General features: G+C 55.6%; 1 protein-coding gene across 4 annotated transcripts in view; it reads right to left on the bottom strand.

Annotated features, from left to right (window-relative positions):
• LOC140428224 (cullin-4A-like) overlaps positions 1-20,175 on the bottom strand; it is a 195,504-nt gene that overhangs the window by 149,687 nt on the left and 25,642 nt on the right. For all 4 annotated transcript variants that reach the window (XM_072514450.1, XM_072514449.1, XM_072514448.1 and 1 more), the window contains exon 2: positions 12,602-12,717. In XM_072514450.1, coding sequence (XP_072370551.1) covers positions 12,602-12,717 — 116 coding nt within the window. The remainder of the gene's footprint in view (positions 1-12,601; positions 12,718-20,175) is intronic.

Genomic DNA, 20,175 nt, shown 5'->3' on the forward strand with positions numbered 1-20,175 from the left:
GGTTTAGATGCAACCATAAACCTTAAGCTGATTTACATGGAACAATCCTGATTTTCCGTTCGGATACGTGATTTTATAAACTGTGGGGCTTACTTTGTCCGAGATTGAATAGGGTCCTGCAAATTTAGGGGAGAGGAAAGAGTTGGGGTTGCATAAGATGATCATTACTTGCTGTCCAACTGTAAACTCTGTCGGGTGTACTGTTTTATCAAAGTAGGCCTTACTCTGCTTTCGTTTAGCGCCTAGTCGAACAGCTGCAGCGAGCTGTGCTGCTTTAATATTTTCTACCATGTGCTGGACTGCTTTCCCATGGGTCAGGGCGGTGACTGCAGGGCTGGCCAAATCAAGTCCGAATAAGTATTCGGTACACTTTATGGGTCGTCCGGTCATGAGGGCATGGGCAGTATATCCTGTTGAGCTCGACACTGTGTTCCTAATAAACATCAGTGCGAATGGGAGCACTGTATCCCATGTTGTGTTGTGCTGCTGCACCATTTTCCGAAGCGTGGCCTTTAGTGTCCGATTCATGCGCTCCACAATGCCGCTGGACTGCGGGTGATAGGCAACTTGGAACTTTTGCTTAATCCCAAATATCGTCATCACATTTTTCATGACCCTGCCCGTAAAGTGGGAACCTTTGTCCGACTCAATACTACGGGGGAGTCCCCATCTCGTAAACATTTGCTCGGTTAAGATCTTTGCCGTGGCCTTGGCTGTATTTGTTCTAGTGTACTGCTGTCCCTGGAAAGTGAACGCAAATTTATACTGGCATGCTTCGTCCAGTGGTATGGACCAAAAGCCATTGCTGATATTCAATACTGTGAAAACTTTCGACTGGTGTCCCTGTCTCAATATGGTCTCGGGACTCGTGGCAACGGTGGGGACTGCGAGAGGAGTCATTTTGTTCAACTCTCTGGAGTCGATGGTCAGTCGCCATGAACCTTCAGGTTTTCTTACTGGTCAAATCGGGGCATTATTCTTCGATGCGACAAATCGAATCACTCCTTGGTTCAATAAACTTTGAATTATCTTGGCTCTCTCTCCCTCGGCTTGCTGGGGGGGGAAGCCGTACTGTTTCTGGGGCTTGGGATCGGGACCTGTAATGTTTACTACTCCTGGGATTTTGCCGCAGTTGTGCTTGTGCTGGGCAAATGCTGCTTTATGTCTTTTCAAGACTTCTCTAACCGCTTTGTCTGTGGTAATGGCTTGTGGATCAAACCAGTACGCTCCTACTGAGCTGATTCTATGGGCATAATCTCCCACTGTGAGTGTGGCGGGGGTTTGCGCTGCTCCAGCCATTTTCCATATGCATCGGTTGACTGGGTCGAATGAAAGGTTGTGTGCACTCATGAAATTTATCCTCGGATGTGTTCTGCTGCCTGTGGCAAAATGACCGAGTGTTTTGTTTGAATATTGCCAATCTGTACGTCCACAGGGGCTGTGATGTGTCCCTGCTGGAGGTGACCTGTAAAGCCACTAAGGGTAATGGTGTCCGTAGTGGGCCAGATCTGTTTCTGGTACATGGTGGAGGAGTTGAACGTGGTTCGGGACCCCCCTGTGTCCCAAAGGAACTCTACGGGGTGTCACCTGACTGTGCCTGCAATGACCGGTCTTCCGGACTTATCCCAAAGGGTATCGCAGACCCAAGTTGGGGAGCCCGAAAACCGTCAATCGGTGCCATTCATGGCCGAATTATCTGGTCGGGCACCAACATTGTGGATGGGTCTGGCATTGTTCCTGGGGAGGGGGGGGCGTTTGGGTGCTGATTCCGTTGCTGCTTTGGGGGGGGGCATTGCATTCTCGGGCATAATGACTTTCCTGTCCACAATTATAACATTCCTGTGTCTTGGTGTGCGGCGCTGTCCCTCGGCCTTCATTTACCCTTGGTGTGCCCTTACTGGATTCATTGTGACATCTACTCTCTCCTGCTCTGTCTTTTTCTGTGTAGACTGTTCCCAAGCTCTGGACAAGCATTTTAGAACCCACACTTCACTGTGTGCTGGGTCTGAGGGGTCGTAACCGGCACATGTCTTCTGTCCTGCCTCTGTGGCATGGGATACTAGCGTACGGGTCCATTTGGCCCTAACATCTACTGATAAATGTATGTCCTGGATGTCAGATAGTGTCATGCCATCCGGGCCAGGCGCGCTTTTCTCGTCCACGCCCTTGATCGCTTTTGTTACCTCTTCTTCCTCAATTGGTCTCATCAACTCCCCCTCATCAGTACTGCCTTTGTATGTGGTGAACTTGCTCACATTCGCCTTGTTATTGGGCTTCGAGAGCTTGTCCCAAAAGCACCGTTCGAGATCCTCAATGGGTAGAGGACATGTGGTTGTGGCTGGGGCGCCCATGATTTGTCTTGCCAGTTGGTGCCTATTGTTCTTGTAGAGCAGCTGTGTCGCTCTAATGACTGCTTTTCGGGTGGCCCATCTTTTGCGTGCGCCGCTGTTCACGTTGCACTTCGCTTTCCTCTTTTCTTTCCTGACCTCTGCGAGGCCCTTTAGCTTTTGGGGGTTTCTTCCCCCTTGTCAGCAGCAAATCGGTGATACTTTCCACCATCCCAATGCCCTCAGCCCGGCTGTTGGGGTTGTTCCTCACGCCCAGTAACTGTTCAGCTTTCGTTAGCTGATCATCCACGTCCCTATGTCTTGGGACGGTTGTCGGTGGTCTTAACACTCTTTCTGGGCGTGGGTTTGACGTGTTGTGGCTGCTCGTCTCCCCTTCGGGCTCGGGTACTGGGACATCTTCCACCTTAAGGGACTGGTGTACATGCACAATCTGATCCTCGGTACTTCCCATGTATCCCCTTGCCTTGTTTGTCCTGCCCAAGTGCATCACCTCACACTTACCCGGATTGAATTCCATCTGCCACTGATCAGCCCGTCTATATCCTCCTGTAATTGAAGGCTATTTACCACTACGCCAATTTTCACATCATCTGCAAACGGACTGATCAACCCTCCTATATTCATATCTACATCATTAATATAAACCACAAACAGCAAGGGCCCCAACACTGATCCCTGCTCAACACAGGCTTCCAGTCATTGTGGTAAATAGCTTACAGACTTTCATAAATAACTTAGATAAGTACAAGAGAAAATAGGGGAATAAGAAGACATACTGAAAGGCTAAGATGAGAGGAGTAGAACAGCAGGAGGCTTGTTTGGGGTGTAAACACCAAAATGGAATATTTGGGCCGAATGTCCTGTTCTTGTGTTATGTAGTATTATGCAAGTTGTACGAAACTGAAAGACAAATAAACATTCTAGTTCGGCTGCGAAGAAACAATGAGGGGAAAAAAAGAAAAGCAGGCAATAGATCTCCAATTATAGGGTAGGGGACAGATTGAGAGAAAGCATGCAAATCATTAAGAGATGGAAACAATATAGGAGAAGAACATACAATGAGAGAAGAAGAACTTGTAAGTGTGAGAGTTCTGAAAACAAATCAATCCAAATGTTGTTCAATGCTCAATTGGAATATGGAATGGGGTGGGAATGGTGAGAGATTTTGAGCAAAGTGGTCATCTAATCTTGACCACACCATGACAGAGGCTACAATGCACAAGATTAGGTTGCAGAGACTTGAATTGTTGTCTCGAACGGAAGGAGTATTTGGGGCTCTGTAATGGCAAGTGGCAAACCAACAGGGGCTGTACCTGTTGCAGTTGCAAATGAAAGTGCAAGGGAAGGATTTGAGGGCTGAACAGGCATATCGAAGTAGGAATGTGGAGGTGACAGATGGCACCTCTGGCTACAAACACTGATTTAGGAGAGTTGAACAAACATTGGATAAAGGTGAACTGTAACTGGTGCGTTCTGTCAAATTGTCATAGGGAGTGACAAGGTATTGGCAGGCTTAAAAGTGGACAAGTCTCCAGGTCCGGATGAATTGTGTCTCAGGATGCAGTGGGAGGCGAGGGTGTAGCCACCTAAAATAGCTGATTCCCGATTAGAATGGTCAAACCCCGATCTAAAATGGCGAACGAAAGAGGCTGATGGGAAAATCAGCCAACAGGACTCAAACGGACAGCTGCAGGTAAAACAGTATATCCGCCTCTGGGGAAGTCGGCCCAGACCGATACCTGCAGCCATCAAGATCACAACAACCCAGCCATCTGCATATTAAGCAGCCAGCCCCGGGAACAATTGCTACACATTAGCAACATAAAGCCGATCCAGACCTGTCGGCGCCAGCAGGGGCTGACACAAAGGAAGGTAGACGACCACCTCCCGATCAAGGAATCGCCCCATTATTGGAGCATATCAGGTACGAGGCCCGCCCCGAGAGGCGGGAAGCCCCTGGGAACTATAAGAATAGGGGCCAAGTTCAGATCGACCCTTCTCTTCCTGCTCGCAACCTTCGACAAAGAAAACAGTAAGTCTTACTCCAGCGATCGCTACCAGATAGGCGCTCCTGACTATCGACTTGTACCAGCTTTGAATCCCGCAGGCCCAGATCCAATTCGATAGACCATTCGTTTCCCTGACCTGGTGGGCCATCTCCAAAGTTAAGTATTGGCCTTTAGTGGTAGGTAGTAGTCTAGAAGTAGGATTATTGCATAAGTATTTATTGCTGTATATAATAAATGATCGTTGATTTAACTTTTACTAAGCGGTGTGTTGCATTATTAATCATTACTTGATTAGCTTGAACCACGTGGCGGTATCAGAAAGCTACCTGCCGACTCGTGAGCAAAGGTGACAGAATTAGAGCTAATAAAACTAAGGCTAATAAGAGCAACAAGGGAGAAGTTTGCACGGGCTCTGACCCAAATTTTTAATTCCTTTCTGGTCACAGGGGAGGTGCCTGAGGACTGGAGAACAGCTAATGTGGTCCCACTATTACAAATGTCATGTGAGAGTACCTTTCAGACATGGATGTTTAAGCAATGTACCTTTAAGAAAACAGTGATGTCAGAGAGTGGATGGAGCTGAGGTCAGATCAGCCATTTTGCAGTTAAGTTTTGCAGTAAAGAAAAGAGCTTGCGTGTGTCTGTGTGTTTCCAGAGAGCTGCAGTTTGGAAGAAAAGACCTTGGGGAGTGTCTGTGTTTGCAGTGAGCTGGATCTCTGCCATGAAAGACTATCTCTGGATCATTTGGGTGATTTAAACTTATAACCTGATGTGAATTTGTTTAAAGGTGTTAAGTCTCTTGGAAGTTTGAAGGAACATTTTGAGGAATTATTTACTGTTGCAATATTTTCTGAGTTCTCTTTGAAGTAAGGGGTGTTAAGAGATCCAATGTTTATTTAGGATGTTAAGTTGAGTTCATGGAATAAACATTATTTTGTTTAAAAACCCACATGTCCATAATTGTAATTCCACACCTAGGGAACAAGCCATGTGCTAGGAAAAGCAACAAATACATTAAAGGGAGAGGTTGGTTGAACTCCATGATACATTTTGGGGTTCTGAAAAAGCATCGCCCATAACAATTGGGGGCTCGAGGGGGATAAAAGTCTATCTATTGGATTGGCTTTTGTGAACTGAAAGACAGTGAAGGGTTGTTGCTTTTCCGGTGTGGTATTTTAGTTTAAGTGGGGAGAGTGTTGTGAACAATGGCTCTTTCAGAGGCTCAGAAGTTTTTGGGGGTGGAGAATGTCACACTTAGTACTTTACGGACAGAAACGAAAAGCAGACTGTTAGATTTGGCAAGAACATTGCAGTTAACATTACCTGACAAAATGCGAAAAGATGAGGTAATTATGGCGGTGGTTAAGCATTTAAAGTTGCCCGAGATAGTGCTTGACTCATTGGAAATGGCGAAAATTCAGTTGCAAATTAAACAAATGGAACATGAGAAAGAATTAAAGCGGCTTGAATACGAGTGAAAGAGAGGAAAAAGAAAGAGAGAGAGAGAGTAAAAAGAAAATGAGACAGAAGAAAGGAGAAAAGAAAGAATAGCCCTAGCAGAACAAAAAGAGAGATACAGATCAGGGAAAAAGATAAAGAGAGGGAGTTTGAACTTCAGAAAATGGCCATGAAACATGACAATCAGTCAAAATTGGCAGACATAAAAGGAAACGTACAGTTGGATGATAGTGATGAGGATAGTGAGAAAGAGCGTCATAGTCGAATGCTTGGTGGGAATCTATTTAAATATGTCCAAGCATTGCCAAGGTTTGACGAGAAGGAAGTGGAAGCCTTTTGCATTTTATTTGAGAAGGTAGCTAAACAAATGAAATGGCCACAGGACATGTGGGTGTTACTGATTCAAACAAAGCTGGTAGGTAGAGCTAGTGAAGTGTTTGCATCACTACCGGAGGAGGTATCTGGAACGTATGAGGAGGTGAAGAAATCCATATTAAGTGCATGTGAGCTAGTGCCTGAAGCTTACAGACAAAGGTTTAGAAATTTAAGGAAAGAATTTGGTCAAACATACATGGCGTTTTAAAGGCTCAAACAGAGTAATTTTGATAGGTGGATAAGGGCTTTGAAAATAGACCAAACGTATGAAGCTCTCAGAGAAATTATACTTTTGGAGGAGTTCAAAAATTCAATTCCTGATGTAGTGAGAACTCATGTGGAAGAACAGAGGGTTAAAACTGCGAGTTTAGCAGCGGAAATGGCAGATGATTATGAATTAGTTCATAAATCAAAGATTGGTATCCGACATCAGTTTCAGCCGGTGAGGAATAGAAACTGGGGACATGAGAAATACTCAAGTGGTAAAGATGATCTGATGGGAGACAATAAAGAGAGTGTACCTCAGATTAAAAAAGAAATCCAGAAGGGTGGAAAAGAAATGAAAAGTTTCAGATGTTTTCACTGTAATAAACTAGGCCACGTAAAGTTGGTGGTTGAAGAAAAGCACTCGGAAGGCGGAGGTGGTAAAACAGAAAAAGACAGTGGGGTTTGTTAGCGTGGTAAAGGAAAGCCTAAGGGAAGCGAAGGAGGTGCAAACGATTGTACAGCCTTTTCAAGAAGTAATTGTTAAGAAGGTGCCAGATGTCTTTAAAGAAATTACTTGCGTGGGTGAGATTTACTCCTATGTATCAGGAGCAGGTAAAGAAGTCACAATTTTAAGAGATGCAGGGGCTAGTCAATCTTTAATGGTAAGAGATGAGGAATTATGTAGTTTGGGAAGAATGTTGCCAGAAAAGGTGGTGATATGTGGAATTCAGGGTGAGAGGAGTCGCGTTCCATTATAAAAGTCCAGTGAAGAGTGGTGAAGTGGTAGTAGGAATAATAGAGAAATTATATTGTCCAGGAATACAGTTTATCTTGGGTAACGATATAGCTGGATCGCAGGTGGGAGTGATGCCTACTGCGGTTGATAAGCTATTAGAAAATCAGTCAACTGAAGTGTTGAAGGACGAATATCCTGGGATTTTTCCGGATTGTGTAGTAACAAGGTCGCAAAGTCACAGGTTAAGACAAGAGCAGAAATCAAAGAGTGAAGATGAAGTTGAAGTGCAATTATCAGAAACGATTTTTGATCAGATGGTTGAAAATGAACAAGAACAGGTGGAGGATGAGGCGGATATTTTTAGTTCAGGAAAATTGGCAGAGTTACAACAGAAAGATGTAGCAATAAAACGGATATATCAGAAAGCATATACAAAAGAGGAATCTGAGAGTATACCAGAGTGTTATTACCTTAAAAGTGATGCCTTGATGAGAAAATGGAGACTTGTACATATACAGGCGGATGAAAAGTGGGCAGAAGTTCATCAAGTAGTATTGCCGGTAGGGTACAGAAAGGAGGTGTTGCAAGTTGCACATGAGGTACCAGTGGGAGGTCATTTGGGAATAAGGAAAACTCCAGCTAAAGTCAGAAACATTTTTATTGGCCTGGACTACATAAAGATGGAGTTAAATTTTGTCAATCATGTCACACATGTCAAGTGATAGGGAAACCTCAAGCAGCGATAAAACCAACGCCCTTAATACCCATTCCAGCATTTGAGGTGCCTTTTACAAGGGTCCTAATCGATTGTGTAGGACCGCTTCCTAAAACAAAAAGTGGGAATCAATATCTTTTGACTGTAATGGATGTATCTGCTAGGTTTCCAGAGGCCATTCCAGTACGTAATATTACAGCTAAAAGGATTGTGGATGAGTTACTTCAATTATTTACTAGATATGAACTACCCACAGAAATTCAATCGGATCAAGGATCGAATTTTACTTCAAAGTTATTCAAATAAGTTGTGGATAGCTTAGGAATAAAACAATTTAAATCAACTGCGTACCATCCAGAATCGCAGGGAGCATCAGAAAGGTGGCATCAGACATTAAAAACAATGTTGAGGGCGTATTGTCAAGATTATCCAGAGGATTGGGATAAAGGAATTCCATTCGTATTGTTTGCAATTAGGGATGCACCTAATGAGTCGACCAAATTTAGTCCTTTTGAACTAATTTTTGGTCATGAGGTAAGAGGACCACTTAAATTGATCAAGGAAAAATTGGTGGGTGAGAAATCGGAAATTACACTATTGGATTACGTGTCAAATTTTCGGGAACGATTAAATAGAGCAGGCAAATTGGCGAGACAACATTTAAAAGTTGCACAAAATGTGATGAAACGGGTAGCGGACAGGAAATCCAAAGTTCGTAGTTTTGCCAGTGGGGACAAAGTTTTAGTGTTGTTACCAGTGGTAGGGGAGCCTTTAAAAGCTAGGTTTTGTGGACCGTATCAGATTGAAAGGAAATTAAGTGAGGTGAATTATGTAGTAAAAACACCAGATAGAAGGAAGACTCACCGAGTGTATCATGTGAATATGTTTAAAAGGTACTATGAAAGGGAAGGAGAGAAAAAGGAGGTTTTAATGATTCTAACTCAAAGTGAGGAACCAAATCCAGATGACTGTGAATTTGACATACCTCAAATTAAATTGGAAAATGAGCATGTTCTTAAAAATTGGGATGAATTGTTAAGTTACCTTCCAGAGGAAAAACAAACTGACCTGAAAGAGTATTGATATCACATGGGCAAGTTTGTAGAGATAAATTGGGAAGTACTAAAATGGCTATACATGTAGATGGAGGAAATGCTGTCCCTATCAAACAACATCCATATAGACTTAATCCTTTAAAATTGGCACAGGTTAACAGAGAAATTGAGAGTATGCTGAAGAATGGCATAATTGAAGTGGGTTTCAGCCAATGGAGCTCACCCATAGTGATGGTACCTAAACCAGATGGTACCCAACAGTTGTGTGTGGACGATCGAAAGGTGAATGCAGTTACAAGAACAGACTTTTATCCTATCCCACGTTTGGAGGATTGCATTGAGAAAGTGGGACAATCCGCTGTTATTTCCAAATTGGATTTACTGAAAGGTTACTGGCAGGTACCTTTATCGGAAAGGGCGAAGGAGATTTCAGTTTTTGTGACTCCAGATGGCATATACCAGTTCAAGTTATGCCATTTGGCATGAAAAACGCCCCAGCAACATTTCAACGGTTAACTAATAGTCATTTCAGGATTACCCAATTGTGTGGTATACATCGACAATCTGGTAGTTTTCAGCCAGACATGGAAAGAACATTTAAAACATCTGAGGGAGTTATTCGATCGACTTCAGGAGGCGGGTTTGGTGATAAACCTACCCAAAAGTAAATTTGGAAAAGCCCAAGTCACTTTCCTTGGCCATACAATCGGACAGGGTCGACTGGTCCCACAGAATGTGTAAACAAAAGTTATTGGGGCGTTTCCGATACCCTCGACACGATGGGAAATAATGCGATTTCTTGGTATGAGTGGATTTTACCTGAAATTTGTACCAAATCTTAGCAGTGTGGTCGCTCCACTGATGGACTTGCTCAAGAAGCGTAACAAATTCCAGTGGACAGCGGAGTGTCAACAGGCATTTGACGGCCTGAAGGCTGTGTTAATCACTGCTCCAGTGTTCGTCATCCCAAATTATGCCAAACCCTTCAAAGTGGCTGTTGATGTGAGCGATGTGGGCGTAGGTACGGTGCTTCTACAAGACGACGACGAAGGGCTAGAGCGGCCTGTTGGTTATTTTTCAAAGAAATTGAATTCTCACCAGAAAAAGTATTTGACGATTGAGAAGGAGACTTTGAGTTTGGTGCTGGCTTTGCAGCATTTTCACATTTATGTGACCAGCAATCCATCTGACACCATTATATATACTGACGTTTTTGGAGCGATTCCGGAATAACAATGCAAGGCTGTTTCGCGGGAGTTTATTGTTACAACCATTTAATTTGAAAATAGTACATGCAGCAGGACAGGAAAATGTAATAGCCGATGGTTTGTCACGAATGTGATCAATTGAGAAGGTTTTCGGTTTTTCTTGGGGGTGGTGTCATGTGAGAATACCTTTAAAACATGGATGTTTAAGCAATGTACCTTTAAAAAAACAGTGATGTCAGAGAGTGGATGGAGCTGAGGTCAGGTCAGCCATTTTGCAGTAAAAAAAAGAGCTTGTGTGTGTCTGGGTGTTTCCAGAGAGCTGCAGTTTAAAAAAGCAGCTTGCGTGTGTCTGTGTGTTTCCAGAGAGCTGCAGTTTGCAGGAAAAGAGCTTGGGGAGTGTCTGTGTTTGCAGTGAGCTGGATCTCTGCCATGAAAGACTATCTCTGGATCATTTGGGTGATTTAAACTTCATAGAATTTACAGTGCAGAAGGAGGCCATTCGGCCCATCGAGTCTGCACAGGCTCTTGGAAAGAGCACCCTACCCAAGGTCAACACCTCCACCCTTTCCCCATAACCCAGTAACCCCTCCCAACACTAAGGGCAATTTTGGACACTAAGGGCAATTTTGGACACTATGGGCAATTTAGCATGGCCAATCCACCTAACCCGCACATCTTTGGACTGTGGGAGGAAACCGGAGCACCCGGAGGAAACCCACGCACACACGGGGAGGATGTGCAGACTCCGCACAGACAGTGACCCAAGCCGGAATCGAACCTGGGACCCTGGAGCTGTGAAGCATTTGTGTTAACCACCATGCTACCGTGCTGCCCCTAAATATCCACTTATAATAGTAAAGCCTTTAACCTGATGTGATTTTGTTTAAAGGTGTTTAGTCTCTTGGAAGTTTGAAGGAACATTTTGAGGAATTATTTACTGTTGCCATATTTTCTGAGTTATCTTTGAAGTAAGGGGTGTTAAGAGATCCAATGTGTATTTAAGATGTTAAGTTGAGTTCATGGAATAAACATTGTTTTGTTTAAAAACCCACGTGTCCATAATTGTAATCCCACACCTGGAGAACAAGCCGTGTGCTGGAAAAGCAACAAATACATTAAAGGGAGAGGTTGGTTGAACTCCATGATACATTTTGGGGTTCTGAAAAAGCCTCGGCCATAACACAAATTTGATTGAATTTTTTGATGAGTGTAGTTGGTGTAGTTTACATGGATTTCAGCAAAGCCTTTGACAAGGTCCCACATGGGAGGCTTATAAAGAAGGCAAATGCATATGGGATATAGGGCAAGTTAATAAGATGGATTCAAAATTGACTTAGGTGTAGGAGACAGACGGTGATGAGACAGCTGCTTTAGTGACTAGACACCAGTGTCCAGTGACGTACCACAGTGCTCTGTGTTATGTTCCTTATTGTTTGTCATTTATATAAATGCCATAAATGACTATGTGGGGGTAGTATCAGTACATTTGCGGTTAACACAAAGATTGGCAGGTGGTTAACAGTGAGGTTGAGTGTCTTGGGTCACACGAAGATATAGATGGGATGGTCACATGGGCAGAAAAGTGGCAGATGGAATTTAACCCTGAAACGTTTGAGGTGATACACTTTGGAAGGAATAATGTGACAAGGAAGTACTCAACGAATGGCATGACACTGGGAAGTTCCGAGGAACAAAGGTATCTTGGCATGTTTGTCCATAGATCTCTGAAGGCAGAAGAGATGAACAGGATGGTGATAAAGGAAGACGGGTCACGTGCCTTTATTCATCGATTTTCTATCCTGCTCTCCAGACACATGAGATTTGGGAAGTTCAGCACTGGTTTCTGACACCCCATAGTTTACATCTTCAGTATGATGGTCTTGGAAAGTGTAACCTGCAAAGACTGACCATAAATGACAGTGAGAGCCTTCTCCCGCGGATGGAAATGGCTGGCACGAGGGGACATAACTTTAAACTGAGGGGTAATAGATACAGGACAGAGGTCAGAGGTAGGTTCTTTACGCAAAGAGTAGTGAGGCCGTGGAATGCCCTACCTGCTACAGTAATGAACTCGCCAACATTGAGGGCATTTAAAAGTTTATTGGATAAACATATGGATGATAATGGCATAGTGTAGGTTAGATGGCTTTTGTTTCGGTGCAACATCGTGGGCCGAAGGGCCTGTACTGCGCTGTATTGTTCTATGTTCTATAAAGCACACAACAAAGTAGGCGCTCTAAAGTTTGAGCACCTCCTACTGCTATGATCATTGCCTTGTGCCATATTAAATTGGAGAGTTTATAGAAATTCAAAGTTTAGATCAACAAACAGACTCAATGTCCTTGTCCCATTCTATTTTTGCAGCTGGTATTGCCAAGTCTCTTTGATATGGAACAGGCTGGCAAAATTAACAGCAGTCCTCGGGGAATAGCAAATCTCCACCTATTTCACAAAATTAATCAACAACGGAAAATTGTTGGTCATGGTTACCTGATAAAGTTCTTCCAAATTGTACTTTATTGACGTACTATTCTGAATGGCACCCACTGCTTCATGGAGTTTCTGCCATGTATCCTGAGTGTAGTTGTCAGGCAATTTTGGTTTATCTGTTGGAAGGCAAACAACAAAGCAGAACAGAAAATACTTAAATCAGTGAGAAGTCTTACAACACCAGGTTAAAGTCCAACAGTTTTGTTTCATACACTAGCTTTCGGAGCACTGCTCCTTCCTCAGGTGAATGAAGAGGTGTGTTCCAGAAACATATTTATAGACAAAGTCAATGATGCAAGACAATGCTTTAAAGAGGTGTGAATTGTCTCAAGCCAGGGCAGTTGGTAGGATTTTGCAAGCCCAGGCCAGATTGTGGGGGGTGAATGTAATGTGACATGAATCCCAGGTCCCGGTTGAGGCCATACTCATGTGTGCGGAACTTAGCTATAGGTTTCTGCTCGGCGATTTTGCATTGTCGCGCAGCCTGACGGCCACCTTGGAGAACACTTACCCAGAGATCAGAGGCTGAATGCCCTTGACTGCTGAAGTATTCCCCGACTGGAAGGGAACATTCCTGCCTGGCGATTGTCGCGCGATGTCCGTTCATCCGTTGTCGCAGCGTTTGCATGGTCTCGCCAATGTACCATGCTTCGGGACATCCTTTCCTGCAGGGGCTGTTATTGGGGGTGGGGGCTGATGGCAATGGGGGGGGGCGGATGGCGGGGTGGACTGACGGCGGGGGGCAGATGGCGGGGGGAGGGGGGCAGATGGCGGGGGGAGGGGGGCTGATGGCGGGGGGAGGGGGGCTGATGGCGGGGGGAGGGGGGCTGATGGCGGGGGGAGGGGGGCTGATGGCGGGGGGAGGGGGGCTGATGGCGGGGGGAGGGGGGCTGATGGCGGGGGGAGGGGGGCTGATGGCGGGGGGAGGGGGGCTGATGGCGGGGGGAGGGGGGCTGATGGCGGGGGGAGGGGGGCTGATGGCGGGGGGAGGGGGGCTGATGGCGGGGGGAGGGGGGCTGATGGCGGGGGGAGGGGGGCTGATGGCGGGGGGAGGGGGGCTGATGGCGGGGGGAGGGGGGCTGATGGCGGGGGGAGGGGGGCTGATGGCGGGGGGAGGGGGGCTGATGGCGGGGGGAGGGGGGCTGATGGCGGGGGGAGGGGGGCTGATGGCGGGGGGAGGGGGGCTGATGGCGGGGGGAGGGGGGCTGATGGCGGGGGGAGGGGGGCTGATGGCGGGGGGAGGGGGGCTGATGGCGGGGGGAGGGGGGCTGATGGCGGGGGGAGGGGGGCTGATGGCGGGGGGAGGGGGGCTGATGGCGGGGGGAGGGGGGCTGATGGCGGGGGGAGGGGGGCTGATGGCGGGGGGAGGGGGGCTGATGGCGGGGGGAGGGGGGCTGATGGCGGGGGGAGGGGGGCTGATGGCGGGGGGAGGGGGGCTGATGGCGGGGGGAGGGGGGCTGATGGCGGGGGGAGGGGGGCTGATGGCGGGGGGAGGGGGGCTGATGGCGGGGGGAGGGGGGCTGATGGCGGGGGGAGGGGGGCTGATGGCGGGGGAGGGGGGCTGATGGCGGGGGGAGGGGGGCTGATGGCGGGGGGAGGGGGGCTGATGGCGGGGGGAGGGGGGCTGATGGCGGGGGGAGGGGGGCTGATGGCGGGGGGAGGGGGGCTGATGGCGGGGGGAGGGGGGCTGATGGCGGGGGGAGGGGGGCTGATGGCGGGGGGAGGGGGGCTGATGGCGGGGGGAGGGGGGCTGATGGCGGGGGGAGGGGGGCTGATGGCGGGGGGAGGGGGGCTGATGGCGGGGGGAGGGGGGCTGATGGCGGGGGGAGGGGGGCTGATGGCGGGGGGAGGGGGGCTGATGGCGGGGGGAGGGGGGCTGATGGCGGGGGGAGGGGGGCTGATGGCGGGGGGAGGGGGGCTGATGGCGGGGGGAGGGGGGCTGATGGCGGGGGGAGGGGGGCTGATGGCGGGGGGAGGGGGGCTGATGGCGGGGGGAGGGGGGCTGATGGCGGGGGGAGGGGGGCTGATGGCGGGGGGAGGGGGGCTGATGGCGGGGGGAGGGGGGCTGATGGCGGGGGGAGGGGGGCTGATGGCGGGGGGAGGGGGGCTGATGGCGGGGGGAGGGGGGCTGATGGCGGGGGGAGGGGGGCTGATGGCGGGGGGAGGGGGGCTGATGGCGGGGGGAGGGGGGCTGATGGCGGGGGGAGGGGGGCTGATGGCGGGGGGAGGGGGGCTGATGGCGGGGGGAGGGGGGCTGATGGCGGGGGGAGGGGGGCTGATGGCGGGGGGAGGGGGGCTGATGGCGGGGGGAGGGGGGCTGATGGCGGGGGGAGGGGGGCTGATGGGGGGGAGGGGGGCTGATGGGGGGGAGGGGGGCTGATGGGGGGGAGGGGGGCTGATGGGGGGGAGGGGGGCTGATGGGGGGGAGGGGGGCTGATGGGGGGGTGGGGGGGCTGATGGGGGGTGGGGGGCTGATGGGGGGTGGGGGGCTGATGGGGGGTGGGGGGCTGATGGGGGGTGGGGGGCTGATGGGGGGTGGGGGGCTGATGGGGGGTGGGGGGCTGATGGGGGGTGGGGGGCTGATGGGGGGTGGGGGGCTGATGGGGGGTGGGGGGCTGATGGGGGGTGGGGGGCTGATGGGGGGTGGGGGGCTGATGGGGGGTGGGGGGCTGATGGGGGGTGGGGGGCTGATGGGGGGTGGGGGGCTGATGGGGGGTGGGGGGCTGATGGGGGGTGGGGGGCTGATGGGGGGTGGGGGGCTGATGGGGGGTGGGGGGCTGATGGGGGGTGGGGGGCTGATGGGGGGTGGGGGGCTGATGGGGGGTGGGGGGCTGATGGGGGGTGGGGGGCTGATGGGGGGTGGGGGGCTGATGGGGGGTGGGGGGCTGATGGGGGGTGGGGGGCTGATGGGGGGTGGGGGGCTGATGGGGGGTGGGGGGCTGATGGGGGGTGGGGGGCTGATGGGGGGTGGGGGGCTGATGGGGGGTGGGGGGCTGATGGGGGGTGGGGGGCTGATGGGGGGTGGGGGGCTGATGGGGGGTGGGGGGCTGATGGGGGGTGGGGGGCTGATGGGGGGTGGGGGGCTGATGGGGGGTGGGGGGCTGATGGGGGGTGGGGGGCTGATGGGGGGTGGGGGGCTGATGGGGGGTGGGGGGCTGATGGGGGGTGGGGGGCTGATGGGGGGTGGGGGGCTGATGGGGGGTGGGGGGCTGATGGGGGGTGGGGGGCTGATGGGGGGTGGGGGGCTGATGGGGGGTGGGGGGCTGATGGGGGGTGGGGGGCTGATGGGGGGTGGGGGGCTGATGGGGGGTGGGGGGCTGATGGGGGGTGGGGGGCTGATGGGGGGTGGGGGCTGATTGGGGCTGATGGGGGAGGGGGGCTGATGGGGGGAGGGGGGCTGATGGGGGGAGGGGGGCTGATGGGGGGAGGGGGGCTGATGGGGGGAGGGGGGCTGATTGGGGCTGATGGGGGAGGGGGGCTGATGGGGGGAGGGGGGCTGATGGGGGGAGGGGGGCTGATGGGGGAGGGGGGCTGATGGGGGAGGGGGGCTGATGGGGGAGGGGGGCTGATGGGGAGGGGGGCTGATGGGGAGGGGGGCTGATGGGGAGGGGGGCTGATGGGGAGGGGGGCTGATGGGGAGGGGGGCTGATGGGGAGGGGGGCTGATGGGGAGGGGGGCTGATGGGGAGGGGGGCTGATGGGGAGGGGGGCTGATGGGGGAGGGGGGCTGATGGGGGAGGGGGGCTGATGGGGGAGGGGGGCTGATGGGGGAGGGGGGCTGATGGGGGAGGGGGGCTGATGGGGGAGGGGGGCTGATGGGGGAGGGGGGCTGATGGGGGAGGGGGGCTGATGGGGGGTGGGGGGCTGATGGGGGGTGGGGGGCTGATGGGGGTGGGGGGCTGATGGGGGGTGGGGGGCTGATGGGGGGGGAGGGGGGCTGATGGGGGGGGAGGGGGGCTGATGGGGGGGAGGGGGGCTGATGGGGGGGAGGGGGGCTGATGGGGGGGAGGGGGGCTGATGGGGGGGAGGGGGGCTGATGGGGGGGAGGGGGGCTGATGGGGGGGAGGGGGGCTGATGGGGGGGAGGGGGGCTGATGGGGGGGGAGGGGGGCTGATGGGGGGGAGGGGGGCTGATGGGGGGGGAGGGGGGCTGATGGGGGGGGAGGGGGGCTGATGGGGGGGGAGGGGGGCTGATGGGGGGGGAGGGGGGCTGATGGGGGGGGGAGGGGGGCTGATGGGGGGGGAGGGGGGCTGATGGGGGGGGAGGGGGGCTGATGGGGGGGGAGGGGGGCTGATGGGGGGGGAGGGGGGCTGATGGGGGGGGAGGGGGGCTGATGGGGGGGGAGGGGGGCTGATGGGGGGGGAGGGGGGCTGATGGGGGGGAGGGGGGCTGATGGGGGGGAGGGGGGCTGATGGGGGGGAGGGGGGCTGATGGGGGGGAGGGGGGCTGATGGGGGGGAGGGGGGCTGATGGGGGGGAGGGGGGCTGATGGGGGGGAGGGGGGCTGATGGGGGGGAGGGGGGCTGATGGGGGGGAGGGGGGCTGATGGGGGGAGGGGGGCTGATGGGGGGAGGGGGCTGATGGGGGGAGGGGGCTGATGGGGGGGAGGGGGGCTGATGGGGGGAGGGGGGCTGATGGGGGGAGGGGGGCTGATGGGGGGGAGGGGGGCTGATGGCTGGGGGGAGGGGGGCTGATGGGGGGGAGGGGGGCTGATGGGGGGAGGGGGGCTGATGGGGGGGAGGGGGGCTGATGGGGGGGAGGGGGGCTGATGGGGGCGGAGGGGGGAGGGGGCTGATGGGGGAGGGGGCGGCTGGGGGGAGGGGGCTGAGGGGGAGGGGGGCTGATGGGGGGAGGGGGGCTGATGGGGGGGAGGGGGCGGCGGGGAGGGGCTGATGGGGGGAGGGGGGCTGATGGGTGGGCGAGGGGAGGGGGCTGATGGGGGAGGGGGGCTGATGGGGGGAGGGGGGCTGAAGGGGGGAGGGGGGCTGATGGGGGAGGGGGCTGATGGGGGGAGGGGGGGCTGATGGGGGGAGGGGGGCTGATGGGGGGAGGGGGGCTGATGGGGGAGGGGGGCTGATGGGGGGAGGGGGGCTGATGGGGGGAGGGGGGCTGATGGGGGGAGGGGGGCTGATGGGGGGAGGGGGGGCTGATGGGGGGAGGGGGGCTGATGGGGGGAGGGGGGCTGATGGGGGAGGGGGGCTGATGGGGGGAGGGGGTGGGCTGATGGGGGGAGGGGGGCTGATGGGGGGAGGGGGGCTGATGGGGGAGGGGGGCTGATGGGGGGATGGGGGGCTGATGGGGGGAGGGGGGCTGATGGGGGGAGGGGGCTGATGGGGGGGAGGGGGGGCTGAGGGGGAGGGGGGCTGATGGGGGAGGGGGCTGATGGGGGGAGGGGGGCTGATGGGGGAGGGGGGGCTGATGGGGGGAGGGGGGCTGATGGGGGAGGGGGGCTGATGGGGGGAGGGGGGCTGATGGCGGGGAGGGGGGCTGATGGGGGAGGGGGGCTGATGGGGGAGGGGGGCTGATGAGGGGAGGGGGGCTGATGGGGGAGGGGGCTGATGGGGGGAGGGGGGCTGATGGGGGGAGGGGGCTGATGGGGGGAGGGGGGGGCTGATGGGGGAGGGGGGGCTGATGGGGGAGGGGGGCTGATGGGGGGAGGGGGCTGATGGGGGGAGGGGGCTGATGGGGGAGGGGGGCTGATGCGGGGGAGGCGGGCTGATGGGGGGGAGGGGGCTGATGGGGGAGGGGGGCTGAGGGGGGGAGGGGGCTGATGGGGGGAGGGGGCTGATGGGGGGAGGGGGGCTGATGGGGGGAGGGGGGGCTGATGGGGGAGGGGGCTGATGGGGGGGAGGGGGGCTGATGGGGGGGAGGGGGGGCTGATGGGGGGGAGGGGGGCTGATGGGGGGGAGGGGGGCTGATGGGGGGAGGGGGGCTGATGGGGGGGAGGGGGGGCTGATGGGGGGAGGGGGGCTGATGGGGGGGAGGGGGGGCTGATGGGGGGAGGGGGGGCTGATGGGGGGGAGGGGGCTGATGGGGGGAGGGGGGCTGATGGGGGGAGGGGGGCTGATGGGGGGAGGGGGGCTGATGGGGGGAGGGGGGCTGATGGGGGAGGGGGGCTGATGGGGGGAGGGGGGCTGATGGGGGAGGGGGGCTGATGGGGGGAGGGGGGCTGATGGGGGAGAGGGGGGCTGATGGGGGAGGGGGCTGATGGGGGGAGGGGGGGCTGATGGGGGAGGGGGCTGATGGGGGGAGGGGGGCTGATGGGGGGAGGGGGGCTGATGGAGGGGAGGGGGGCTGATGGGGGGAGGGGGGCTGATGGGGGAGGGGGCTGATGGGGGGAGGGGGGCTGATGGGGGGAGGGGGGCTGATGGGGGAGGGGGCTGATGGGGGGAGGGGGCTGATGGGGGGGAGGGGGGCTGATGGGGAGGGGGGCTGATGGGGAGGGGGCTGATGGGGGGGAGGGGGGCTGATGGGGGGAGGGGGCTGATGGGGGGAGGGGGGCTGATGGGGGGAGGGGGCTGATGGGGGAGGGGGGCTGATGGGGAGGGGGCTGATGGAGGGGGCGATGGGGGGGGGCTGATGGGGGGAGGGGGGCTGATGGGGGGAGGGGGGCTGATGGGGGGAGGGGGGCTGATGGGGGAGGGGGCTGATGGGGGAGGGGGGCTGATGGGGAGGGGGGCTGATGGGGGGAGGGGGCTGATGGGGGGAGGGGGGCTGATGGAGGGGAGGGGGCTGATGGTGGGAGGGGGGCTGATGGGGGAGGGGGGCTGATGGGGGGAGGGGGGCTGATGGGGGGAGGGGGGCTGATGGGGGGAGGGGGGCTGATGGGGGAGGGGGGCTGATGGGGGGGAGGGGGCTGATGGGGGGGAGGGGGGCTGATGGGGGGGAGGGGGGCTGATGGGGGGAGGGGGGCTGATGGGGGAGGGGGCTGATGGGGGGAGGGGGGCTGATGGGGGGAGGGGGGCTGATGGGGGAGGGGGCTGATGGGGGGGAGGGGGCTGATGGGGGGGAGGGGGGCTGATGGGGAGGGGGCTGATGGGGGGAGGGGGCTGATGGGGGGGGCGAGGGGAGGGGGCTGATGGGGGGAGGGGGGCTGATGGGGGAGGGGGGCTGATGGGGGGAGGGGGGCTGATGGGGGGGAGGGGGCTGATGGGGGGAGGGGAGGGGGCTGATGGGAGGGGGAGGGGGCTGATGGGGGGAGGGGGGCTGATGGGGGGGGAGGGGGGCTGATGGGGGAGGGGGGGCTGATGGGGGGAGGGGGGCTGATGGGGGGGAGGGGGGCTGATGGGGGAGGGGGGCTGATGGGGGAGGGGGGCTGATGGGGGAGGGGGGCTGATGGGGGAGGGGGGCTGATGGGGGAGGGGGGCTGATGGGGGAGGGGGGGCTGATGGGGGAGGGGGGCTGATGGGGGAGGGGGGCTGATGGGGGGAGGGGGGCTGATGGGGAGGGGAGGGGGGGGGCTGATGGGGAGGGGGAGGGGGGGGCTGATGGGAGGGGAGGGGGGCTGATGGGGGAGGGGGGCTGATGGGGGGGAGGGGGGCTGATGGGGGGTGGGGGCTGATGGGGGGAGGGGGGC

This window comes from Scyliorhinus torazame, chromosome 8 (assembly GCF_047496885.1).
Source record: "Scyliorhinus torazame isolate Kashiwa2021f chromosome 8, sScyTor2.1, whole genome shotgun sequence".
Taxonomy (NCBI): Eukaryota; Metazoa; Chordata; class Chondrichthyes; order Carcharhiniformes; family Scyliorhinidae; genus Scyliorhinus; species Scyliorhinus torazame.